Source organism: Sylvia atricapilla, chromosome Z, assembly GCF_009819655.1.
Source record: "Sylvia atricapilla isolate bSylAtr1 chromosome Z, bSylAtr1.pri, whole genome shotgun sequence".
Classification (NCBI taxonomy): domain Eukaryota; kingdom Metazoa; phylum Chordata; class Aves; order Passeriformes; family Sylviidae; genus Sylvia; species Sylvia atricapilla.
The window spans coordinates 20,003,496-20,024,543 of NC_089174.1; the positions used below are offsets into that span (position 1 = coordinate 20,003,496).

The 21,048-nt window shown below is 38.1% G+C and overlaps 1 protein-coding gene across 3 annotated transcripts in view; it reads right to left on the reverse strand.

Moving 5' to 3' along the window:
* Positions 1 to 255: 255 nt before the first annotated feature.
* The window catches only part of EPB41L4A (erythrocyte membrane protein band 4.1 like 4A), a 121,402-nt gene continuing 100,609 nt past the window's right edge, over positions 256 to 21,048 (reverse strand). For 2 of the 3 annotated variants that reach the window (XM_066339112.1, XM_066339111.1), the window contains 7 exons: positions 17,472 to 17,549; positions 13,012 to 13,131; positions 7,667 to 7,714; positions 7,026 to 7,094; positions 6,070 to 6,180; positions 5,341 to 5,422; positions 3,316 to 4,290 (listed from right to left, as the gene is read on the reverse strand). In XM_066339112.1, the coding sequence (XP_066195209.1) occupies positions 4,162 to 4,290; positions 5,341 to 5,422; positions 6,070 to 6,180; positions 7,026 to 7,094; positions 7,667 to 7,714; positions 13,012 to 13,131; positions 17,472 to 17,549 (637 nt within the window). In that variant the 3' untranslated portion in view covers positions 3,316 to 4,161. Of the gene's footprint in view, positions 491 to 3,315; positions 4,291 to 5,340; positions 5,423 to 6,069; positions 6,181 to 7,025; positions 7,095 to 7,666; positions 7,715 to 13,011; positions 13,132 to 17,471; positions 17,550 to 21,048 lie in introns of those variants that run through there. The other variant, XR_010745788.1, reaches the window with a different exon arrangement.

Here is a 21,048-nt window from a genome sequence, read left to right on the forward strand (position 1 = left end):
CATAGTCTGCTGTTGCTCTCTGGTGATTTTTAGCTGAGAAAGGAAACTGATATAGATGTGCACTATATGCAAAGCTTACACTGACAACTTCCTGTTACAGGATAAAATACTTAATCTGGAGAAGCTGTATCCTCAAGTGGATTTTAATTGTTACTACACCTGTTCTTACCAGATGGTGGGTGTCAAATGGATCTGTGTATTTGAAGGCTTTGCTCCTCTGTGTAATGTAAATAAGACACACAGGCAACCATGCAGTGCCCTAAAAATTCAAGTTTTACTTGACTTTTAAATAACCTGGAAGCAAGTATTGACACATCTATAAAACTCATTTTAAAATAAAGCACACAGTTGCTTCATGAATACCTAATGTACTGGGACAAATGTATCACATTGGTATGTTCATGTATGTTGTCTTCAAACACCTTTCTAAGGAGTTTTGAATTAAATCTTCCCGAAAGAAAATATGCTATCTCTGCAGTTCAATATCCACCTGTATAAAGGGAACGAATTTGGCAACTTAAATGGTAATGAATTTTCAGCAAACATCATCAATATCATAAGCTTGATTAGAATACAAGTTGCAGAGTTAGTAATACTGGTAAGAGGTCCAGTGTAGAAAACAGCAGGTCAAAGCTAGTTCCTAATGAAAGAAACCAGCCAACTAAGCAAGGGGACCAATGCAGGATATACAGCAATGCTTTTGTGCTGTGGTTAGCAAGCCCTCCTTACTGTATAAAATACATGTTTTGCAAAAGGTTGTACAACTATTTTGTAATTGTTGGTAATTAGTGAGAGTTTTATAACTTACCAATGCTTGGCACTTAGAGAAATCTCAGAAGAGATAAAGGCAGAGGCACAAAATTAAAATCATTGGCCTGAGATCAGTTCAGGAGAATTAGGATGAGAATGCATCAAACACCAATCCTTTGTCCAAATGAGCATGGGTCTGTATGGCATTCAACTCCAGGGTAAACTTCCTGGTACTGTTATGCATCTCATGTCTTTTGCCTGGCTCATCAGGATGTACAAGTATTTTAGACTGACATCCAGACTCCAGATCCAAAAATGCAACTGTCTCTAGGCAGTGAATGCCCCAGGAGAGCTGGGGAAGTGTAGCAACAGTGGAGAGGGCAAGGTGTAGCTCAAAGCTGTAAGAGGCTGGTCACTTAGATATGTAGAGCTGGTTCAGGTCTAGGAGGCATAGCTATGACACAGTAAGTGGTTTCAGTGATTGATCACTTGTGTGCATCTCTAACAAAAAATAAAAAGATCATTTAAAAAGGTGCTTTTCCTCAAATGATTGAGGAAAAGAAGCTTGAAGGGAAAGGAGAATCACATACATGAAAGAAATTTGGTTTTCTGTACTATTGGCTGAGAGTGATGTCATTGTTTCAAGTTTTGCCTTGTTTTGGCACAACAAAACATCTGGAAAATGTGGAATGGGAGCATTCCATGGGAGGATTTAGTGTTTTGTGGGCACAGAACTGGATTGTAGTGGCCCAGGCTAACATCAGACTTACTAAAAAACCTGCTTCCTACATAGTCTCATCAAGAAGACCACTAACTCAAATCTAGGGCTTGCTCCATAAATTTCTCATTTAAATGCAAAAAAGTTGGCTTGATTATAAAATGGTTCTCCAGTGACATGAGTATTGAAAACTTTCACTATTAGACTTGACAGAAGCCTGTTTTCTGATGTAGCGCAGTGGGTAGAATAGGACACACTTGACTGATGGTATCCAGCAATCACACACAAAAGGCCACAGGAAGATGAAAGCATACAGGAAAACATAAGGCTGGATATAAACTTTGATCAATATTGAAAGATTGGCAAGATAAATACACTATGTACAGATAATTCTCAAATAATTACACAAATCCTCCTGCAGTGGTAGATATGTGCTACTTACCTGCGCCTGAGTAAGGATAGTAAACTAAAGGTAATGATTTAGAAAGCAGTAAACTACAAGCGTGTAGTACTCCAAGTTGGAACCCTTCTCAAAAGAACAAGGAGCAGCTTTCATTGCAGACACTTGTACCAATTCTTGTGTAGTTTGTTATTTTTCAATTGTCTTCCAAAAGGTGCTCTCCATTAGGCCATTTTGCCATAGTAATTTTTTTTTCCCTAGGGGTTGGTTGGGATTTTTTTGTTGTGGTTTGGGTTTGGATTTTTTTTAAAATTTCTTTTTTCTTAACTCTTCTTCATGATAGTACTACATGAGGCCATAAATAAATTATGGGCCATAAATCCATATTAGGCCATAAATCCATAAATTTAAAGGATCCCTTTAAATTGGAGCAGTGATAATGAAACCATTCAACAACTTACAAAACTAAGCAAATACTTCAAGCCAAGCCCAACAATGTCCTAGAATTAAATCCATACTAAATTCAAAAAATTCTGAAGAACCTACATGAAAACTGAATTTTTACTGCAGAGGGGTTCTTACTATTTCCTCGCCTTAGATTTGTTCACTGAGACTGTAGAAGCAGAGCTGTCCCAAGTAAATCACCAAAGAAAAGTATTAAGTGAATCTGCCATCCCTGGCAGAATGCAGCACTTCCCAACTCCATACTGTGATAGGAATATATAAACTGTATGGCTGCCGCTAGTAACAGCCACCTGATCACCTCAGATCATAAAACAATGAAGAATCAAAAAATGAAGTGGAAAATAAAACACATTTTGCTTACTAGTGTAGTCATTTAAAACGTCTATTAGTGATCTCATGCCTCTTGTAAAGTGTAACTTAGACATGTCCAGTTCTCAAGATGTGTTGCTTTTCTGACAGGAAGACACAGGATCACTGCAAATTCTCTGTGGGTTGTGGGGGTTGAATGTAAAGAGGACAGATGTAGAAAGGGATGTGAGCTGCTACAGCTCTTCACAACACTATCTGACAAATTCAATACTTAGTTCAATGATTACGCTTAGCAATTATTACTTCTATAACACAAAGACTTTGCTAAGTCCCTAGCAAGTCAGCAACACCTGAAGGCTTATCCACGTGCTGACTCTGGACAAATGGGAGGCAGAGAAATGACTTTCAAATATTTGTAGGAAGTGATAAGACAAGAGGAGAGCCAGGCATCACTTCAGATATATATTAGAAGATAACCACTCAACGTGCAGCATCATTAAAACTCAGTATTCCTACCATGATGGTAGAAAAAAAATTATAGTTATCATACCTGAAATACTTCCTTTGTAATTTTAACATTAGAAATTTTAATTTTAACAGTAGTTTTAACAGTAGAAATGGCTCAGAGAAAACTGTTAGATTATTTTATATGAGATATTAAGACAGATTTATTAATCTAGTGCTATCTTAAATACTACTCCACAAGTTTTATTTAACCAGCACTGAAGTGCCTTGCTAAACAGTCTTAACAAGTGGGTCAATTTATATTTCCCAGTTTGCAGTGTTCTTTATGACAAGTTGGTAGATGTGGTATAGGATGTTCATTTAAATAGTGCCTCTGCATAAAAGGACATTCTAAATTTAGAACATTTAAACCTGCCCAAAGCAAAGTAAGTCCATATCACCTCTGGAACTCACTGCTACAGCATGTTAAGGAGTCTGTTGTTTTTGAGCTAGTATGGGTTGAGTCAGAAATTTTATCAACAACAGGAGCATTTGTTACTGTGCTAGGCTAAAAAAACCCTTGTAAGAGCTATCTGTCCTTATGTCTCAGGACATAAGTTGATCCCCATATAAATTGTGAAGATAATTTCCCCATATCACACTGTATTGCACAATTGACCAAAAGTATGACTATTTTACTTATCTTGAAGCATCTGATCCTGATCACATCAGTTAACAGTCACTTCTTGGAACAAGGCTATTCAGTTACAGAGCAGACCATGAAGCCTGTTTTGTTGCAGCAATTTTGTTGTTCATTTTTTGGAAATGTAACTTCTGATCTTTCAGTTTTGCAAAGACTTTTGGTTGTCTATCAGGCAGCTTGTCCTCAATCAGTCACACCACTAGAATGGTGTTGGTGATGAAACCATTGCTTAGTCTTCCCAGGAAGCAGGCTGCACTGCCAGGTGTCCTGAAGGAAAGACCACCACATCAACTTAAGTTCCTTCTCTTGCACACAGAAACAAATTCTGACTTTCCAAAGACCAAAATCCATTCACCATCTTCAATTCATCAGTCAAGTCTCCACCTTGAAGCATGACACCTGGACAGTTTTTACGATCTTAGTGGCATGTTTTCCATCAACATTATTAGTGGATAGCAGAGATGGTTCTTCTATTAGGCTGTCTTTAGATCCATTCTGCCTCTGAAGAGAATAAATTAAATATGTTGTTGAAAAGATACAGCAGAATTTAAACACTGTATTTTGCTAACTGTTGCTAAAGCAACAAAGCCTTAGGCTATGAGTATGATCATTTATATATACATATATATATATACACATTCATCTCGAATATTAAAGTCTCTACATTCATTTGACCAAATAGAACTCTTTTCCTCTCTTGCCTCCTGCAAGCTGTTGCCCCTCTGTGCTATTACCTATTCAGGAAATGTCATAATTAATTATCTGATATTTAGCAAAACACTGGAAGCAAACACTCACAAGGAATTAATGGCCACCGTTGTGAGGGAGCCTGAGACAGAGGGAAAAGAGAAGCGTTTGTAGACAGTGAACATTTTTACATTACTGGTGTGGTAAGTTAGGTATCTGGAATTCTTCCTTCCATCTTTTGGTTCTTTTGTGGGTTTGTACATAAGACCTGCGAGTGCTTTTGAATAGAATTTGCTTCTCACATTTTGAGCTCAATATAACTACTAAAACTGAGCGATATGGTAGTGTAATATATGATGAAGGACAGTGATTAAGTTGGACTAACAAAAGGCAAATTCTGTCCTTTTTAGATGTAAATAGCCAAAAAAATTTATTAAGTATTTGGGGGGGCGGGGGTTGGGGGTGGGGTGGTAAGGAAAAGGAAAAGGACTGTTTCAAGGCCAAGCAACAAAACTCTTCAGACTACCTCTAAAAGAGGTGAATAAATGATGTGATTACAATTGCATCGCAACCACATCTGCATAATTCACAAGTTGTAAAAGTCAGTTTTCCTTTTGTGAGGAGCAGAGATGCATCAGATTGGGAAAAAGTTCTCCACCAGCAGAAGCAGGTGTTCACAGGTGCATATGCTACCGAACTACATGTATTTTGGAATACAAACAAAAATTCAATTCACATTGCTGCTGAAACAAAAATCTCACCTTTATTTTTCACTGAAAAACAAGAACCATCTTAAATTAAGCATTAGAGCCCCACCTGTCTTCCAATATAAAGGAAAATTGTGAAGGATGTACAATCACTAACCTGTTGAGTCAGCTGAATGCTGGGACCTTTCCCATCTGAAGATCGTGTAACGGGCAGTGGAGGGACCAGATCAGTTTTGACACTGGAATTATGATATCATAAAATGGATATTGCTTTAATGAAGTAAACTATAACTCTGCAGAGGAAGAACAATGAAACTGACCTATAGAAACTGCTCTATAGATCTGAAAGGCTTTTATCTCCTGACTTTGGACATCTGAAAGCTGTCATGCTAATCATCTGTGGGCACCTTCAGGGCATAGCCCATCCCATTCCATCCATGTCTTCTGTTCATCTAGGAAAGACTGATCCACCTATTGACAAACGGGGTTGTACTAGAGTTCCCATGAAACAAAACACAGAGCTAACATCTTAACAGAGCAGATAACACCACTATCAAGGATGAAATTATCTGGAAAGCAACTCAGGAATTCTCATCCTCTAAGCAACTTTATGACCTACCACTAAAGACCAATACAGGTTTATTTCAGCCTTTTCAGTTTTTCCTCCTTCCAAACGGATCAAGAAAGCCACTGTGGCAGAGAACAGACGTAAATGGTTTTGGAGTTGTTCCATTCATGTTTACCTCTGAAGACTTACCCTTTGGGGGGTTGTCTGAACTCTGTGCCACCAACAAGCCACATTTATGCTGCTTCTTACTACCGTGATGTCTAAATAACTTTTGGGCTGCACTAGACTAGTTCAGGGCTAATAACCACGTTCACATACTTCACTTCAGACAGGATAGATCTCTCCCCATCAGAGCACTGCGACCGCCGGTACTGCCGGTAGCTGCGAGGGGAGTGTGAGTGCCGTATGCGGATGGGGTCACCTTGAGTCCTGAGACAGACACAGAATTCACAACAGGAGGTTGGTAAACCAGATCTTTGGCACAAAACAAATTCAGTTTCAGACTGAGAGGTCCTCCCATTTCTTACTAAAGTGTAACAGATGGCTTCTTGCACTGGCTGAATTTAAAGGGCTGACGCTTCTTTTTAGAAGTCCGTAATTGGAATTCAATGTTTTAAGAGAACAGGGGTCACAAACTGACATGCCCATATTTGAGAATGAAACTTTAATAAAGAATGCATTAATTTCTACATCCATAACATCAACCTTTTCTGCTTAGTGGTGTTTGGAAGCACATTATAATGCAACCCAGGATCCCATTTGTGCCACATTCAGCTGCTTGCACTGATAAGTGAAATCCCAAATGGGCAATTATCGCAGTGTTGGTTAAGGAAATAGCTATGCCCTGGCAGCTGCACATGACAAGCCAGGGAAGGGATTGTAGAGGTCAAAGAGTGCCTTGGATGAACAGAATATTTAAAACAAAGAAAAAGTTTAAGAAAAAATGGATTTTCTTATTTACATTAACTTCTTTCTGGTTCTGTATTTTATAATATAAGAAAGATTCATGGCTAGCATAGGGAAACACAGAACATACAGACAAGTTCATAAGTGTGTGGGAGAGATTAAGTTTTTTTTTCTTATTTTGAAAAGGAAAAAATACTCGATTTTAAGATTAGGTATTCCCACCCAACCCATCCTAGGGAAGTCTTTGGAATAGGTATGAGCTTGTAGATTATGTGTAAACCCATTCCTGTTTCAGTAGGACAGAGTTCACTGTAAAGAAAGAAAAGTGGGCTTTTATATTCACAAAAAAAATTCTGATGTAAACTCACTCTACTTTAGTGTATGGAATTTCTTTCAATTGCTCCTCAGATAGGCCAGATGGATCCACAAGCTCCTTCCTATAAAGGATTAGGAAAAGTAAAAAATATAACAGTAGCTGTGAGGTACAAAAATTTTTATTATACTGGACTAAAAAGATTTACTAAAACAAGCTGTTATCAGCCCTGAAGCTATCTTGACATCAAAATAGGACGCCAATTTTGAAATAAGTGTAACTTCACCTTGATTGCTTCGACTGCATGTTGCATCTTGTTCCACCTCCTCTCACCTCCCTGCATATCTGATCTTGTTGCTTTACAATATCATGAACATTATGAGTGCTTTGGAATTGCTAAATATCTTTCTAAGGAGTTATGGAGTCATGCCAGAAGTGTTGATATTGACATTTTGGAAGCCACACAGGAATAAATCTCTAAAATGATGTATTGTTCTTTAATAATTTATTTACATACAATGGTAATCTTTATTCAGTGCATTCAATGACGTGCAGTATGTTCTACACACAGGAGGTTGTTAACATATACATAGCTTACTGAATTTAAATCAGTGCAATGCCACAGTGGAGGGGATTTGAATAACTACATTAAAGACAAACCAAACATTTCTCATTCACTACAAAGGCCATACTTACTGAATATGCTTCCAAAGTTGTTCTTTAGCTTGTACATCTGGGCTTCTCCTATAAAAAGCAATAAAGACAACAAAGGCTCAGCTGTGAAAACCATCATCTGACATGTTGCTGTTCAAATAACTTTTAACAGCACAGACCCTACACAGAAATCATGATAAACGTAATCCGCCAGTGACTTCAGTTTTAAGGTTTGTTATCTCAGAAAATGCATCAAACTTCATTGCTTTATTTCAACTGAAATGTCATTTCTTGAATGACAGGCTCTCAATCACAATTCCAGTTCCACCAGCCTTCAGCAAGAGTGTACACAAAATATAAAGAGCAGGATTCCGCAAGCCAAATCACTGCCCAGTCCATGCCAACACTTATCCCTCCAAGGACAACACATTCTGGAGTAACACTTCTGAAAAAGGCCCTCAGAAATGTCCTGTGCCCACAGAATCCCAGGTGGGCAGAAGGAGGGACAGGCCACAGACCAGTAATCCCAGCCATTCTCAGTGGGCACCAGTAAAGACCTGTGGCTCCACTGCAATCACAGTGCAGCCTTTCTCTTTTTGGTCATCTCCAAAAAGGGTTTCTGCTCAATTTATTTATTTTTGGTGTACACTACAAAAAAGAACCCATCAACAAACTATTCAAACCAGCAACTATGTCTACCTATGCACCTAAATATTTTAGCAAATATTAAATTCACGGGCAAAGAACTTACTAAAAATGGTAGTCTCCCTATTGCAGACATAGAGAAAAAAAATGCAGACATAGAGGCAAAGGAAGCCTGAGGGAGTCTCACATTTTCTACTGAATCATATAATTCATGTTCTAACTGGAACCTCTGTATTTTTCCTTTTCCTTTACTATTGCAAGGTTAGTGCAAACCCACCAATGTTGTTTAAGCTGCACCTAGAATTCACCCAAAATATTCAAAGTAATAGATAAAGATTTTAGACAGTGGCACGGACTACATTTGCATGGAGAGATCAGACAACTTTTTTCATTGTCATTGTATGAGCTCAGTGTCAACAGCTAGACCGTTCCACACCATCTAAAATGTGAGGGATGCAACTTTCAGACACACACAGCACACATAAATAAATATCCCCAAAGTTTCTCAAATACTAAGTCTTACACCATCAGGTATAGAGTCTGATCTTTTTTTCTCTTAAACAAAAAGGCCTATCATGTTCAAAGATGCTTTAGGATGGATATAATCCGAATTTAGATGCAGATCAAGGAGGACAGTGGAGATATGCATTTTTGCACCTCTAAGTGAGCTCTTCCTGCCCAGAGACAGAGATGTATCAGAAACAATTCCAAACTGCTGTGTACCACTAACAGTTTAACTATTTTCTTATTTCACCATTACCATGTTTGGCTTATTTCCAGACTTCAGCTTAGGAATAAAGTTCAGAGACATCTATATTGCAGTAAACACTATACAGCTGATTTAAAGGCAGAGTATTTTGGGATGGCAATGTTTTGGGGCACTTTTTAGATTTTATAGGAGCAGAAGTACTGGAAGATACTACTTGACTGGTTTATAAACACCAAAGAAAGATCAAAGGGTGAAAAACAACTTAGCATTTGTGTTTCCCTAGTAGCGCTAAAATTAATTAAATCCATAACCACCTCAGGCTCCAAGGCTTTCCAGGCAGGATGATTCCCATCCTTGACATACTGCTGTCCCTTCCAGCTCCTCAGTTTCTCATGAAGGCAACAGCTACAACATGAGTAGTTTGCAGTCCATTTGTTCTCTGTGTTCAGAGCTTTTTAAAGCTTTGTGTGTTTCTGTTTATTATAATGCATTTAGTTTTCTCTGATTTTTATTTCTATCTGTGTCTCCTGCTTTCTGTGACCTGCCCCAGGTATTTTGCTCTGTGATGTCTGCCATTTTCTCTCTTTCCATCCTTGAATTACGCTAACAATAAAGACTTTGCTATACAATACCAATCTAGCAGTATGGCATCCCATGGGGGGGAAAAAAAAAAAAAAAAAAAAAAAAAAAAAAAAAGGGGCTAACTACAATACTCCTAATACTCCTTCTCCCTTCTTGCATTCTCTTCTCATTACATCAGTCCACACTGCTTTTAATTCCCTGATGTAGTAAATGCAATGGCATTTAACAGCCTTTTTCACCCCTTAGTTCTGAACTACTTTCTGCCCCCATGAAGTTTTCTGCTCACAAAATAGCAGCTGCAAACCCTGTGTTCACCCTGGGGCTGGAAAGATAGGCATCCTCTTCTGAGGCTGAACAATCAGACAGTGGGGGATATGAAAGCGCCCTGAAAATTCAAGCTTCTCCAAGGAGGCTTTGTCGTGCTTATAAGCCCTAGTTTGCCCAAGGAAGCAAAGCCCCAGGGTGGCTCCCTAACCCAGGACCTGCACAAAACCAGGTACTGTGCACACCACTGAGCCATTTGATCAGCTCATGGCTTTTACTTATTCACGGAAACACAGCAGTTCAGGACCTGGCCTTAAGTCTGAAGTATTACAAAGCATCATGTGAAGCCTCACTGATGGTAAGAAGTATTAATTTGTGGGGCAGCAAGGAAAGAGAGTGGTTAAATAAGAAGACATCTTAATTTCTGCATTTTCTAGGAGCTGTGTCTCCTGCTTTCTGGGATCAGCTCCAGGTATTTTGCTCTGTGATCTCTGCCATTTCCCCTCTTTCCATCCCTGCAATTACACTAATAACAAAGACTTTGCTGTACAATACAAATTTAGCAGTATGGCATTCCATTAAAAAAAAAAAAAAAGGCTAAATACAATGATTCCTCAGAACAAACTTCTCTTAGACTTCACATTCTGCAGTTAGGGCCTGTTCCCACTTCCTTTGAAAGCAAAGTGACAGAGTGCTTACAAAAAGAAAGGTGAAATGTAAGATGAAATGTAGGTATTGCATATACTGAATAGGAAATTCATGTTTGTATGGTTCTTAATAACCCACAACAAAACAATTCTGTTAAATCTTCAAAGCCAGATCACAATCCCCCTTTTACTTTGTTTTTTTAGAACTCACAGTTTTGATATGTAGGACTCAGATTGTCCTATCTCAGTATCTGGATCAATATGCCTTCTGTACAATTTGCATGCTAATCAGTTTCTCTAAAGCACAAGAAACATAATAGAATGCCCAGTAAGTGATGAATCTCATGGGGGTATTTTGTTTATTTTTTATTTCATTTGCACAACCTGGAGCAGCTCTAGACATTAATAAGAACGACATTATTTTTCGTGCCTGCATCTGCACCCTTATTAATATTTCAGTTTAAATCACAAATGGTACATTTAAATAGCCGTGGAATTTTATGGCCATTCAGCTAATTAGAAAAAGCCCTTCGGCTACACAGATGTTTTACATGAACTCTTGAAAATAAACCCTGGGGAGCTAGAATTGGGAGCTCTCTGCATTTGCTGATTCCTTGAGGAGAAAGAAAGGTCAAATTCCTGTCAAATACTTTTATTCCAAAGACCAAGGAGACACCACCTTGCCACCACGAATTATTAATATTACGCATTATCAAATAAATGAAATGCAGTGTGCCAGGCACAGTAACAAACATTTCAGCCACTGCTTCACCTATCCAAAGGGAAGCTCTATTTACAAATGAAATAATGGACTTACTGTGAAAGAATTACCTGCTCTACTAAATATAAGACTTTTTATCAATTTTTAAATGGGCAAGTTGAAATGACCATTTGACAATGCTTAAAACAAAAACAACCATAACCTGTGGAATTATGCTTCCTTTTCTTCTGACCTGTATCCAGTCAAGTAAACAAACAGCTGAGCCAAACTAAATAAAATACATTTTCTTATAATGTACTACATGTTAACAGTTCAATGTTTTTTACTATTTTTTTTCCAATAATTAGTTTGGGCTTATTTCACTGTTGGTTTCTTTTTGTTTTTGGGGTTTTTTTGTTTTGTTTTGTTTTGGTTTTTTTTAACTGGAGAGTGTGATAAAAAGGAGAAATACATGAGTAACTAAAACAATAGCAAAAGGAAATGAGAAGCCTTCCAAAATCTTCAGGACTTCCTCATTTCTTTGCTTCCTCTAGGACCTTTGCTTTTTATGTTATATGCTTCACATCTATGGGCTTTTTTACTAAAAGTAGTTTAACTCAGAATGTCACTGTGCTGAAAAATCAAAGCCATTTCATAAGTTAAGTTAACCACAAGAGGGAACCCATGCTGTCCAAACAACGGAGATTTACCTAGTCTGTGGGTAAAAAATAGAAGTTGGCTACAAATTTAATTTTTATTATATATTATTAACTGAGTACATTTCCTAGTTTACAGCACTTCCTCTATATAATAAAACAGACGGAAATCAAATTTGATCAACTGTATTTTCTGGATTCCATGCAAGTGAGCTTTAATATTCCTGGCTTTTAGAAATATATAATTGTAAAATTACACCTGATAACACATGACTTTTGTGCCGCTGAAAGTTAAAAAGTCTGTACAAAGCCTGTTAAAGTAAAAAAATCCAATATTTGGATCTTTAAAGGTAAATTCTATTCCTCATAAAGAAATAAAACTCTGCACTATAAAACTGGAGACAGCAACAAGTTCTAGCAACATGGGCCATTGGAAACAGAACTCAAGTGCATTTTAATGCTGGAAACTTCAATGCTGACTGTGGTTTCAGTGACACCAAACAGTATGTCTGTGCCCCAAAACCAAGCCATTTTAGAAGAAAACTGTAAATTAAAGGGAACCATATTTTCCTCAGCTTGAGAAAATTAATTTCAAATGCTAATAACTTCACCATGTCAGGACAGGCTGTAAGCAGGAATAGCAGTGCCTTGGCAGTACAGCTCCATCATGGAAATCCTGACATTGGGATGCAATATACCACTGACTGCTGCATGTCAGGAATAATTTGACATAGAAATGAGCAGCTGCTTTCATCTGGAACACCACTGTAGATATTATATCATTAAAGAGGTGTGCATGTATTTAATAAAAATTTTGCAGCTCTCAAATAAAATCTCAATGCTTCCACAGACTTGCTGCTCAGAAAAGAGGAATCACTGTACTCATTACAGAACTAATGTTCAATGAGCCACAGAACCATCCAGGACTTTTTCCCAGATGATGGACAGAGTTTCTCAGCAACTTTGTTACAAAGCCCTCTCTGCGTTATTTGTGCCCTAAATTGAAATCATTAAACAAAAGCAATTTGACCACAAAGATAAATCTGCTAATTCGGGAGTGTACCATGTGAAAAGCTGTGCTCCTCAGCACTGAGGACCTCCACCGCACTGGAGATACTCCTGCTGCACTTTAACTTGACTCAACAGCCTTAATTTACACATCAAAGGGTGCAAGTGCTACATACGATCGAGATCTGTGCCTGGATCGCCGGTAGTTTGGATCTGCCTGGGTTTTCCCCTTCTGCCGCCGCAGCACAGCTTCCCACTGAGGAGCCGAGTCGACCATATCATTCTCCTGCCGTAATCTGCGAAAGAGGTACCAAGAGTTTATCTGGGGGCTCTGAGGGCAGGATGCTCTGAGAAGCAATGGGGTATTCCCCCTCCCACTTACCCCCGCCAAAAATCCGGCTCCTGCAATGCTGTACTTAAACTTTCACCTTGCTAATTTTAACTAATGCTCCCAAACTACATTAAAATGTAAGAACTATATAAAAGGAAGCTCCCTGATTTGTTATTTAGAAACGGTGTGAGTAAAAAATGTAACAATCCATGCCTTTAAGGACAGACCTACAACTTGAATTCTTCTTCCCAGCCCAAGCCAAACATATGGAATTTTTTTCCTGTTTACATATTCCACTCTACCTCATCTGCACCAAATAGGAGACCCACATCATGATACAAGGTTCTACTATTGCAACTTCCACAAGTACTTTACTGCAGCATGCACGTTCCTAGGATCCAGGGAAAAATCCCCTTGGTGAGTCCCCACTCAGAAGAATCATCTTTTCATACTAACCTGCAACAAACCTCAAGATGCATGCAGATCTCCATGGCACTCCTGCACTAACCCCTGAGGCTTTGGTCCCTGTCATGACTTGTGTGGATCTAAATGACATGCTATGCCTTTTATTTCTTCTTTTTAAAATTTGGTTTCTTTAAAATCCAATAATTCATTAATGGAATGCATTACGGATTGAAACGAGTATAAAAATGCTGTGAACTCAGCACGTTTGTTAGCAGGCTGCAGTAATTCCACAATGCCACAGCCCTCCAGGCAGCCAGGCAGTGTTTGACCAAAGCTCCACAGATGCTTCCCACAGTTTTAAGGCTGCACATATGACTGCTAGGATGAAGTGCTATGGTGGTGGAGCTAATGGATATGCTTGGTTACAGCAGTGAATTTAAAATTCAGCAGGAGTTTCAAAACATCCCTGGAAAATACCACCCAAGTGTGGATTGTCTGATCTGATGGTATGACTGGGATACTGGAGAAACCAGAGGGGAAGACTGAAAGGTAAAACAAACAAAGAAGCCAACAGAGATAAAGGGATTACACTGGAGATGTAGGGAATTCAAAGTATGTTGTTGCTGCTCTTCATTTCAGACGTACTTTTCTCTTTGAGTTTTGAATTGTATCAGGCTAAACCAGCTACACAGGCTTCTGATTTTCCTTTAATCAGATCTTCTCACACATGCATAATGAATTTTGAACTCAATCCCCACTACTGTAAACAGCCACAACTCTACCAAATGGTATGAAGCATCTGAAGAAGACTGCAACTTCAGGTTTTGATTTCTAACCAAATCTTTTTAAATCTGTAATCTGCTGACAGGTATTAACTTCTATCTAAGGATTTAGTAGGACTCACACAGCAACAAGTAATGACTTGTGATTTTCATCCCAAATAATCCAATTTGTGCAAACAGCAATCATCCCATATGGTATAGACACCACCAACTGCCTCCCACACACAGCAGTCACTTGCACAAAAATACCAAAAATCTAAATATATAAAAGTTAGCATCGCAGCTATCAAAACAAGCAGTGTCAGCACACTTGTAGTACTGTTGCACCACAGCAGAACTCTACCAGATGGAAACACAAAGAAACAAAACATACATTTTGCAGCTGCAAAGAAAGGTAGAATGCTCACATTAACAAGGTAGAATATGATCAAAGTAATAGAGATCACAATCTCTACATGAAATACATTATTTGCATGCAATATTCAAATTTTATTAATTTTGGGGCAAATTCTGGTGACAGAAAAAAAAACCTTTTAAATAAATTTTGAATAAAAACTGTTGCACTTGTACTGAAAGCTCATTACAGTTTTCCTTTCATTCTTTTCACTGAGCACTGGCACAAGTTGCCCGGAGAGGTGGTGGCGTTTCCATCCTTGGAAATACTGAAAAGCTGCATGGGAATGGTCCAGAGACCTGGCTCTTGGTGGCCCTGCTGAAGCAGTGGCTGGACCAAGTGGTCCAGAGGTCTCTGCTACCCCAACCATTCAGTCACTCTCTGATTCTAATCAGATGCATCTTCTAAGTGTAGTCAGGAAGGAAACTATGCTGCAGTGCACACTGTCTGCTCCTTTAATATATTTTTATGTACACAATAAATTTTGACCACAGGACTGAAAGCACAAAAGCGTTTCTTCTGTGATTGAAATATGCTCATCACAGGTTCTTCTTAAGTTTCATATGAATATCTGCTTCAGAGAAAACATTCATATTATGAGTGAAACCTCAAAGACTGAGATCGGGTAGTAAAATTTTCCCTAAGATTTTTCTAGTGTTCTATCTTCAGACGCTCTCATCTACATTTCTGGTTTTCTCTGATAATTTGTTTTCTTCTGGAAAATAGGTCACAGTAGTCTCTTGTCATGTGAACAATATATTCTACTCTACTATGACCAGAAACAGGTTTCTATAGTTAATATATATATAGTTAATATGAATACTCACTCATTTTATTCCAATAAAATAAAACAATTTTGTTTCTGCTTGTGTCAGGGACCTGATTATTGTACTGGGAAATAAATTGTATTAGTTTATGCAACAGCAGAAACTTGAGTAACAACAGTTGCAAGCCTCATCATAATGTTCTATTTAACCCTGTTATGGCTGGCTCACCTCTAAAAACAGGAAAGCTATCTTTCTGAGAGTAAGCTTTCTTTTTTGTTATGTTCCTGCTGTGGCCGCTAACAAAATGCAGAAATTCATTATGACTAGCTGTTTTCCTGCACCTGCACACAAGGAACAAGTCTTAGAATTCCAGCTCATTTAGTACTTATTTAATCTAACACTGATAATGATGTTTTATCTTGTTGGATTTCAAGGGATCACCTAAGATCAAGAGATGCTGAAAAATTAATATTTTTGCTGTATCTTACATTTCTGAAAATGTGAAACACTTAGAAACAACCCCCCTCCAAAAAAAAAAAAAAAAAAAAAATTTTTTTTTTTTTTTTAGGTTTTTTTCCCTGAGGTAAGGAAGGCTTGGTAAAGGCCCTTTCATTCTTCCCAAAATGATAAGCAGTACTTAATACTTCTTACAGTTCAGTCTTTATATTGCCAAGAGTTCTTAAAAACATTCTTGTGGTCAGTCTCTAATTTCTTTCACTTGCTTGTGGAGCGCTTTGCACAAGGAGTTTTGCAGGAGGAAAAAAAACCTGGCAAGAATGTTCTTGAAAAAAGGGATACAAAATACCATTTACTGCTGATCACTGAAACTACACTCAGCATGTCATTTAAACCTCAGTTGGAAAGAAAACCATGCACACTAGGTTATTGTTAGCCAAGTACTTTACAAGACTGTGCTCTAATTTAGGTAAGCCTCAAAGAAATCTTATGTCTCAGATGTGCTTTATGCCATCCCATGTGAGTGTCACAATGATTTTTTAACATTTCTTTAACTACTGCAAGTCATGCTGAGAATGTAATTATGCTGCATACTCCTGCAGCATTATCTAGCATGCAATTATTTCTAAGAGCTTCCAGAGATCTGGAAATCATTTATCACTGAATATAAGTCATGAAGAAGTAGTGGCAGGTCATGCAGACAGTAACTTAGAAACTTTGCCTTTAAACAGTTTCTCTTTTGTCTAGTTACATTTCTCTTGCACTGTATTTATGCAGTATGAGAAAATTCTACGTGCTTTTATAAAGTGTATTTTCAGAAATACCTCTAGGTTGTCGTTATCTCCAGTGCAACATAAAGTATACAGCTTTGAAGGAAATTTATAGGAGAGCAGTAGTTACGCCATCTTCTTCGTACCAGCAACAAGAAAAATAGAATATATATAACACAGGACTTGTTATCATCACTCGATATGAACAACTGCTGCTCTATTAAAACCTGATGCTGTACACACTTTGGGTTTGGGCCCACACCTGACATTCTGGAAAACCAAACCTTTATACAATTAAATACATTCATTTAAAAACAATATTGAGATTCCTATCCACTGAAAATATTTTTACTTCTGAACAGCTTATTTTCTGCTTGAAAAAATCTGCACTTGAATTTATGAGGTAAAAGTATATGCAGAGAATATAATTATCATGATATTATCCACTTTATTTGCATTTATATTGCAAGTATTTTTTAAGTGGGCCGTGTACTTGATCATTACTGATTTCTTCCCAAGCAAAAGGAAGGCAGGCATTCATTGTATACAACTGTAATTATGTACTGGCAATTATTACCCTTCTTATTCAGAAAAGGGTCTTAAGCTGCCTCAGGAGGACTCTATACACATCAAATATGTTAGATCCCTTCTTACAAGGTTTATCTGAGAAGTCCATCTCCTTTCGTCTGTGTTTCATGTCTCCCTGTCTAAAATGTTTAATGTATTGTCACCTGTTTCTCTTCTTCCGATGCTCTCTGTTGGAATTTTCGGATTCACTGCCACTGCTGGTGTTACAGCGGGACCGTGACCTGGAGGAGAGAAAAGCAACATCTCAGAATAAATTTATCTACTAACATCAAAACTATTGCAGTGTTAAATGAGGAAGGAACAACACTGCAAAGACATTACTCAGAAAACCAGAATAAAAAGACTGGAGTGCTTGTCTACACCTGCAAGTCATATTATCTTTTTTCTCACTGGTTGGGAAGAAATGCTTCAAAAGTAGTGCACCCAGAGTGTAGTATCAGGTGAGTGCTATTTTAATTTTGAATAATTTCACTGTTTCGTTTTTATTAAAAAATTGTATTATTTTACTGTTCAGCATTTTTTTGTGTATTTCTTGGAGGTGTGAAATGTTTCATCTCTAACACATATGGCTCTTTCCTTCTTGCACATTGTGGTACGCTCAACAGAAATGATACAGAATTCTGGGTTTGCAGGCAAAACAAAATGCTCACAGATCTATATTTTCTATTGCCCTCAACTTCCATCCTGTAAGTTCCTAAGTCCTCAGTCTATGGAGTCTGTTCTCTTCTCTCTCCTAAATCAGAATATGGTTAGTTCAAATATTTCCCACTCAAACAAAAATGTGTTAGAAGATTAGGACAGCTAAAGTCTAGGAAAATCAGCTGAACCCAGCTTGTCTGAAGGGAATGTTAGGCAGCATGGAAGAAACAGTAGGATTCTGATGGTCTTTATGGATAAAAGAAGGCTGCACTATCTACAGGCAAACTCGTCTCTACCACCTGAGACCCTTAAATCTGTAATTGCATTTTGGAGCAGACAGACCAATGGTCAGTGCTTTGGTCCTAGAAAACAGATCTCTGCCACCGTGCCACTGACTAGGTTCTAACAACTGGCACTCTCATCAAAATCTGGTTTAGACTGTTAGCTCTTTAATGTGAGGATGGTCTTGGGATGGTTGGATTTGATGATCTGAAAAAGGTCCTTCCCAACCTGAACATTCTGTGATTCCATGAATGCTCCCCAAGACAGAAGTGTTTCTCTGCTATACTGACTATTCTCTGCTATATTAGTCAGCCCAGCTGACTAATGAGGAAATCTGACTGACACTAACAGGAGCTGGTCTACAAGGATATAGGCTGTATGGAGCTGGAATCGGTGATGGTTTTGCTGCACTGGAAAAGAGCATTTTTCTTCTCAGGTCTCTGGCCATGAAACAGGAGCTATAAGGGGATAACTCCTGATGATGCTGGTAGATATATATATTTTCATATGCCTCCTGACATTCATAAGAGGATAGCTTTGTTAAACCACATCTCAAACAAGCCAAGAAGAGAAAGCAGTCCCTTAGGTGTAAGTAACAGGTAAGGGGATGATTTCATGACAAGGTAAGAAGTTCCATGAGTTGCTGCTCACTCCATGTTTTAATGGTTTAAGAAGAGCCCAAACAGGATGAGAGAAGATTGTTCCCAGGGAACAGCACAGATGCAGGATGGAGCTGTTTTATGTGGTCAGGCACACACCATTCTGCTTTCTAGAGGACAATGACTAAACAACCAGGACACTGTTACAGATGTCATTCTGACACACCTGAGAGCCTCATGAAATTCTCCACAATACCAGTGAATTATGGTTGACTTCATCAAATTGCTGAGCCTTTAAATGCCTCCATCCATGGAGTCTGTTCTCCCTTCTCTCCTAAATTAGGAAATCATTAGCTCAAATAGCTCCCATTCAAACAAACACATCTTAGAATAGGATGACAGCTAAAGTCAAGGAAAATCAGTTCAACCCAGCTTGCCTGAAAGGAATAAATTTGGCAAAGTGAAGTTTCCCCCAGAGAAGAAGCCTCTCTCTGTTGGAAAAATATCAAGTTTACTTTTTTTTTTTTTTTTTTTTTTAATAGCTTTAGCCAGGTTTGTTTCCCTTTGCCTCCAGGGAAGATAATTGAAGTTTTTACCAAGGCATTGTTCCACTAGGCAAGGCATGAGGAATTTAACAGCAGACTGGAAGTAGCACAAAAGATACACAAAAGCTAATGACCATCAATGACAATTAACTACCATCAACTCTAAACATCAACCCTTATACGGTCAGAGACACGTGGTCTGGGAAAGGAGATAAGAATGAAGACCAAATTAACAAGAAGTGAAAAAATTCATATCCAATAGAAAACCAAATACTAAGACCTACTTAACTTGGAACCAATGAACACTGAACCAATCTCTATGGGTTTCAACTGTATAAAGTTAATTAACAATCTAGTAAAATGTACGTGTCATGGAATTATTTCCTCTGCTCATCCAGGCTACATGTGGATGAAATTACTTCTGTTGCATATCCTGGTCAGAACAACATCCCGGCCAGAATAAAGTAATTGCTTGATTCTCTAATACTGAAAATGTTGTTGGAGGGTTTTTGGTTTTCCCACAGTTTCGGTGACATCCCCATCCCCAAACTTCAGGTTGATAATTTAAAGCCAGGTGATCCATGTTGCCAGCTAAAAACATACTTTTCTGGCTGAAGCTCAAAGTGGGGATAAAAAAATATGTGTGTTACTATAGAAAACTGTAACCCCAGAAGAAGAACGAAAATTTAAAAATGGTGTCAGAAAGAATCACCAAGCACAATGGAAGAATTAAGAGCAAAAAATGCTCTAGAACTGCAACAGACCTTACACAGCCAAAAGCGTACCTTTCTCCACTCCAGTTTTATCAGATGTTTACACTAACATCAACATCAATAAGTCATTTGAGCAACACTGTTCTTTCACACTTCCAAGTCATTAGCATGACTTTTTTCTTCAACATCTTTCAGTACGACAAAATGTTTCTTACTGTGATATAAGTAATTTATCTCATAGGGTACACCAAAACAGGCAAAAATCACAGTGTGACAGGCAAAGTACAAGATAAAACTTCCAGTTTGATCAAACTCAAGATAAGCCTTTCTCTAACTTTTCAGCAACGGAACTCTGATCCACCTTTTGGATACTGCATATTGAATTACCTTGTGTTCCTTGTCAGGAAAACACTTGTGGGGACACAGAAGGGCTCCTGAGCTGTTAGCTGAGTGGCAGATGTTCATGCTTCTTGTCAGAATATTATCTTTCACTGAATATTAAATATCATCTTTTACTGAACTGAATAAAATACCAAAAATAGGTGGAAAAAAAGATAATTTCCTAAATCAGGTGCAAGAACATGAGATCATCCTGATCTCTGACGATTTTGAGGTACTTTTTGTCCTTTATTTTTTTGTTTTCCTCATCATGCAATATATATTTGATATTCTGCAGGTGGAATACCTATATGCTCTGGCATAAGGAACAGGAAAGAAGTCATAGTCAATTTTACCAGAGACACAACAAATACAGCCTAGGAGAAGGCTTGGACAACTGAAGAAAGCTCACATTCTGACACAGTCTTTTTCTGATTAAAATGAGAGGAGAATAGCCAAATCGTGAGGAAGTGGAGAAGGCCTTTTGCAATGTACAATAACAAATCTGTGGGAAGAGTTCCCTTCTGAGTACTGAAGCTTTCCACTTGAGATGCTTAACTAAAT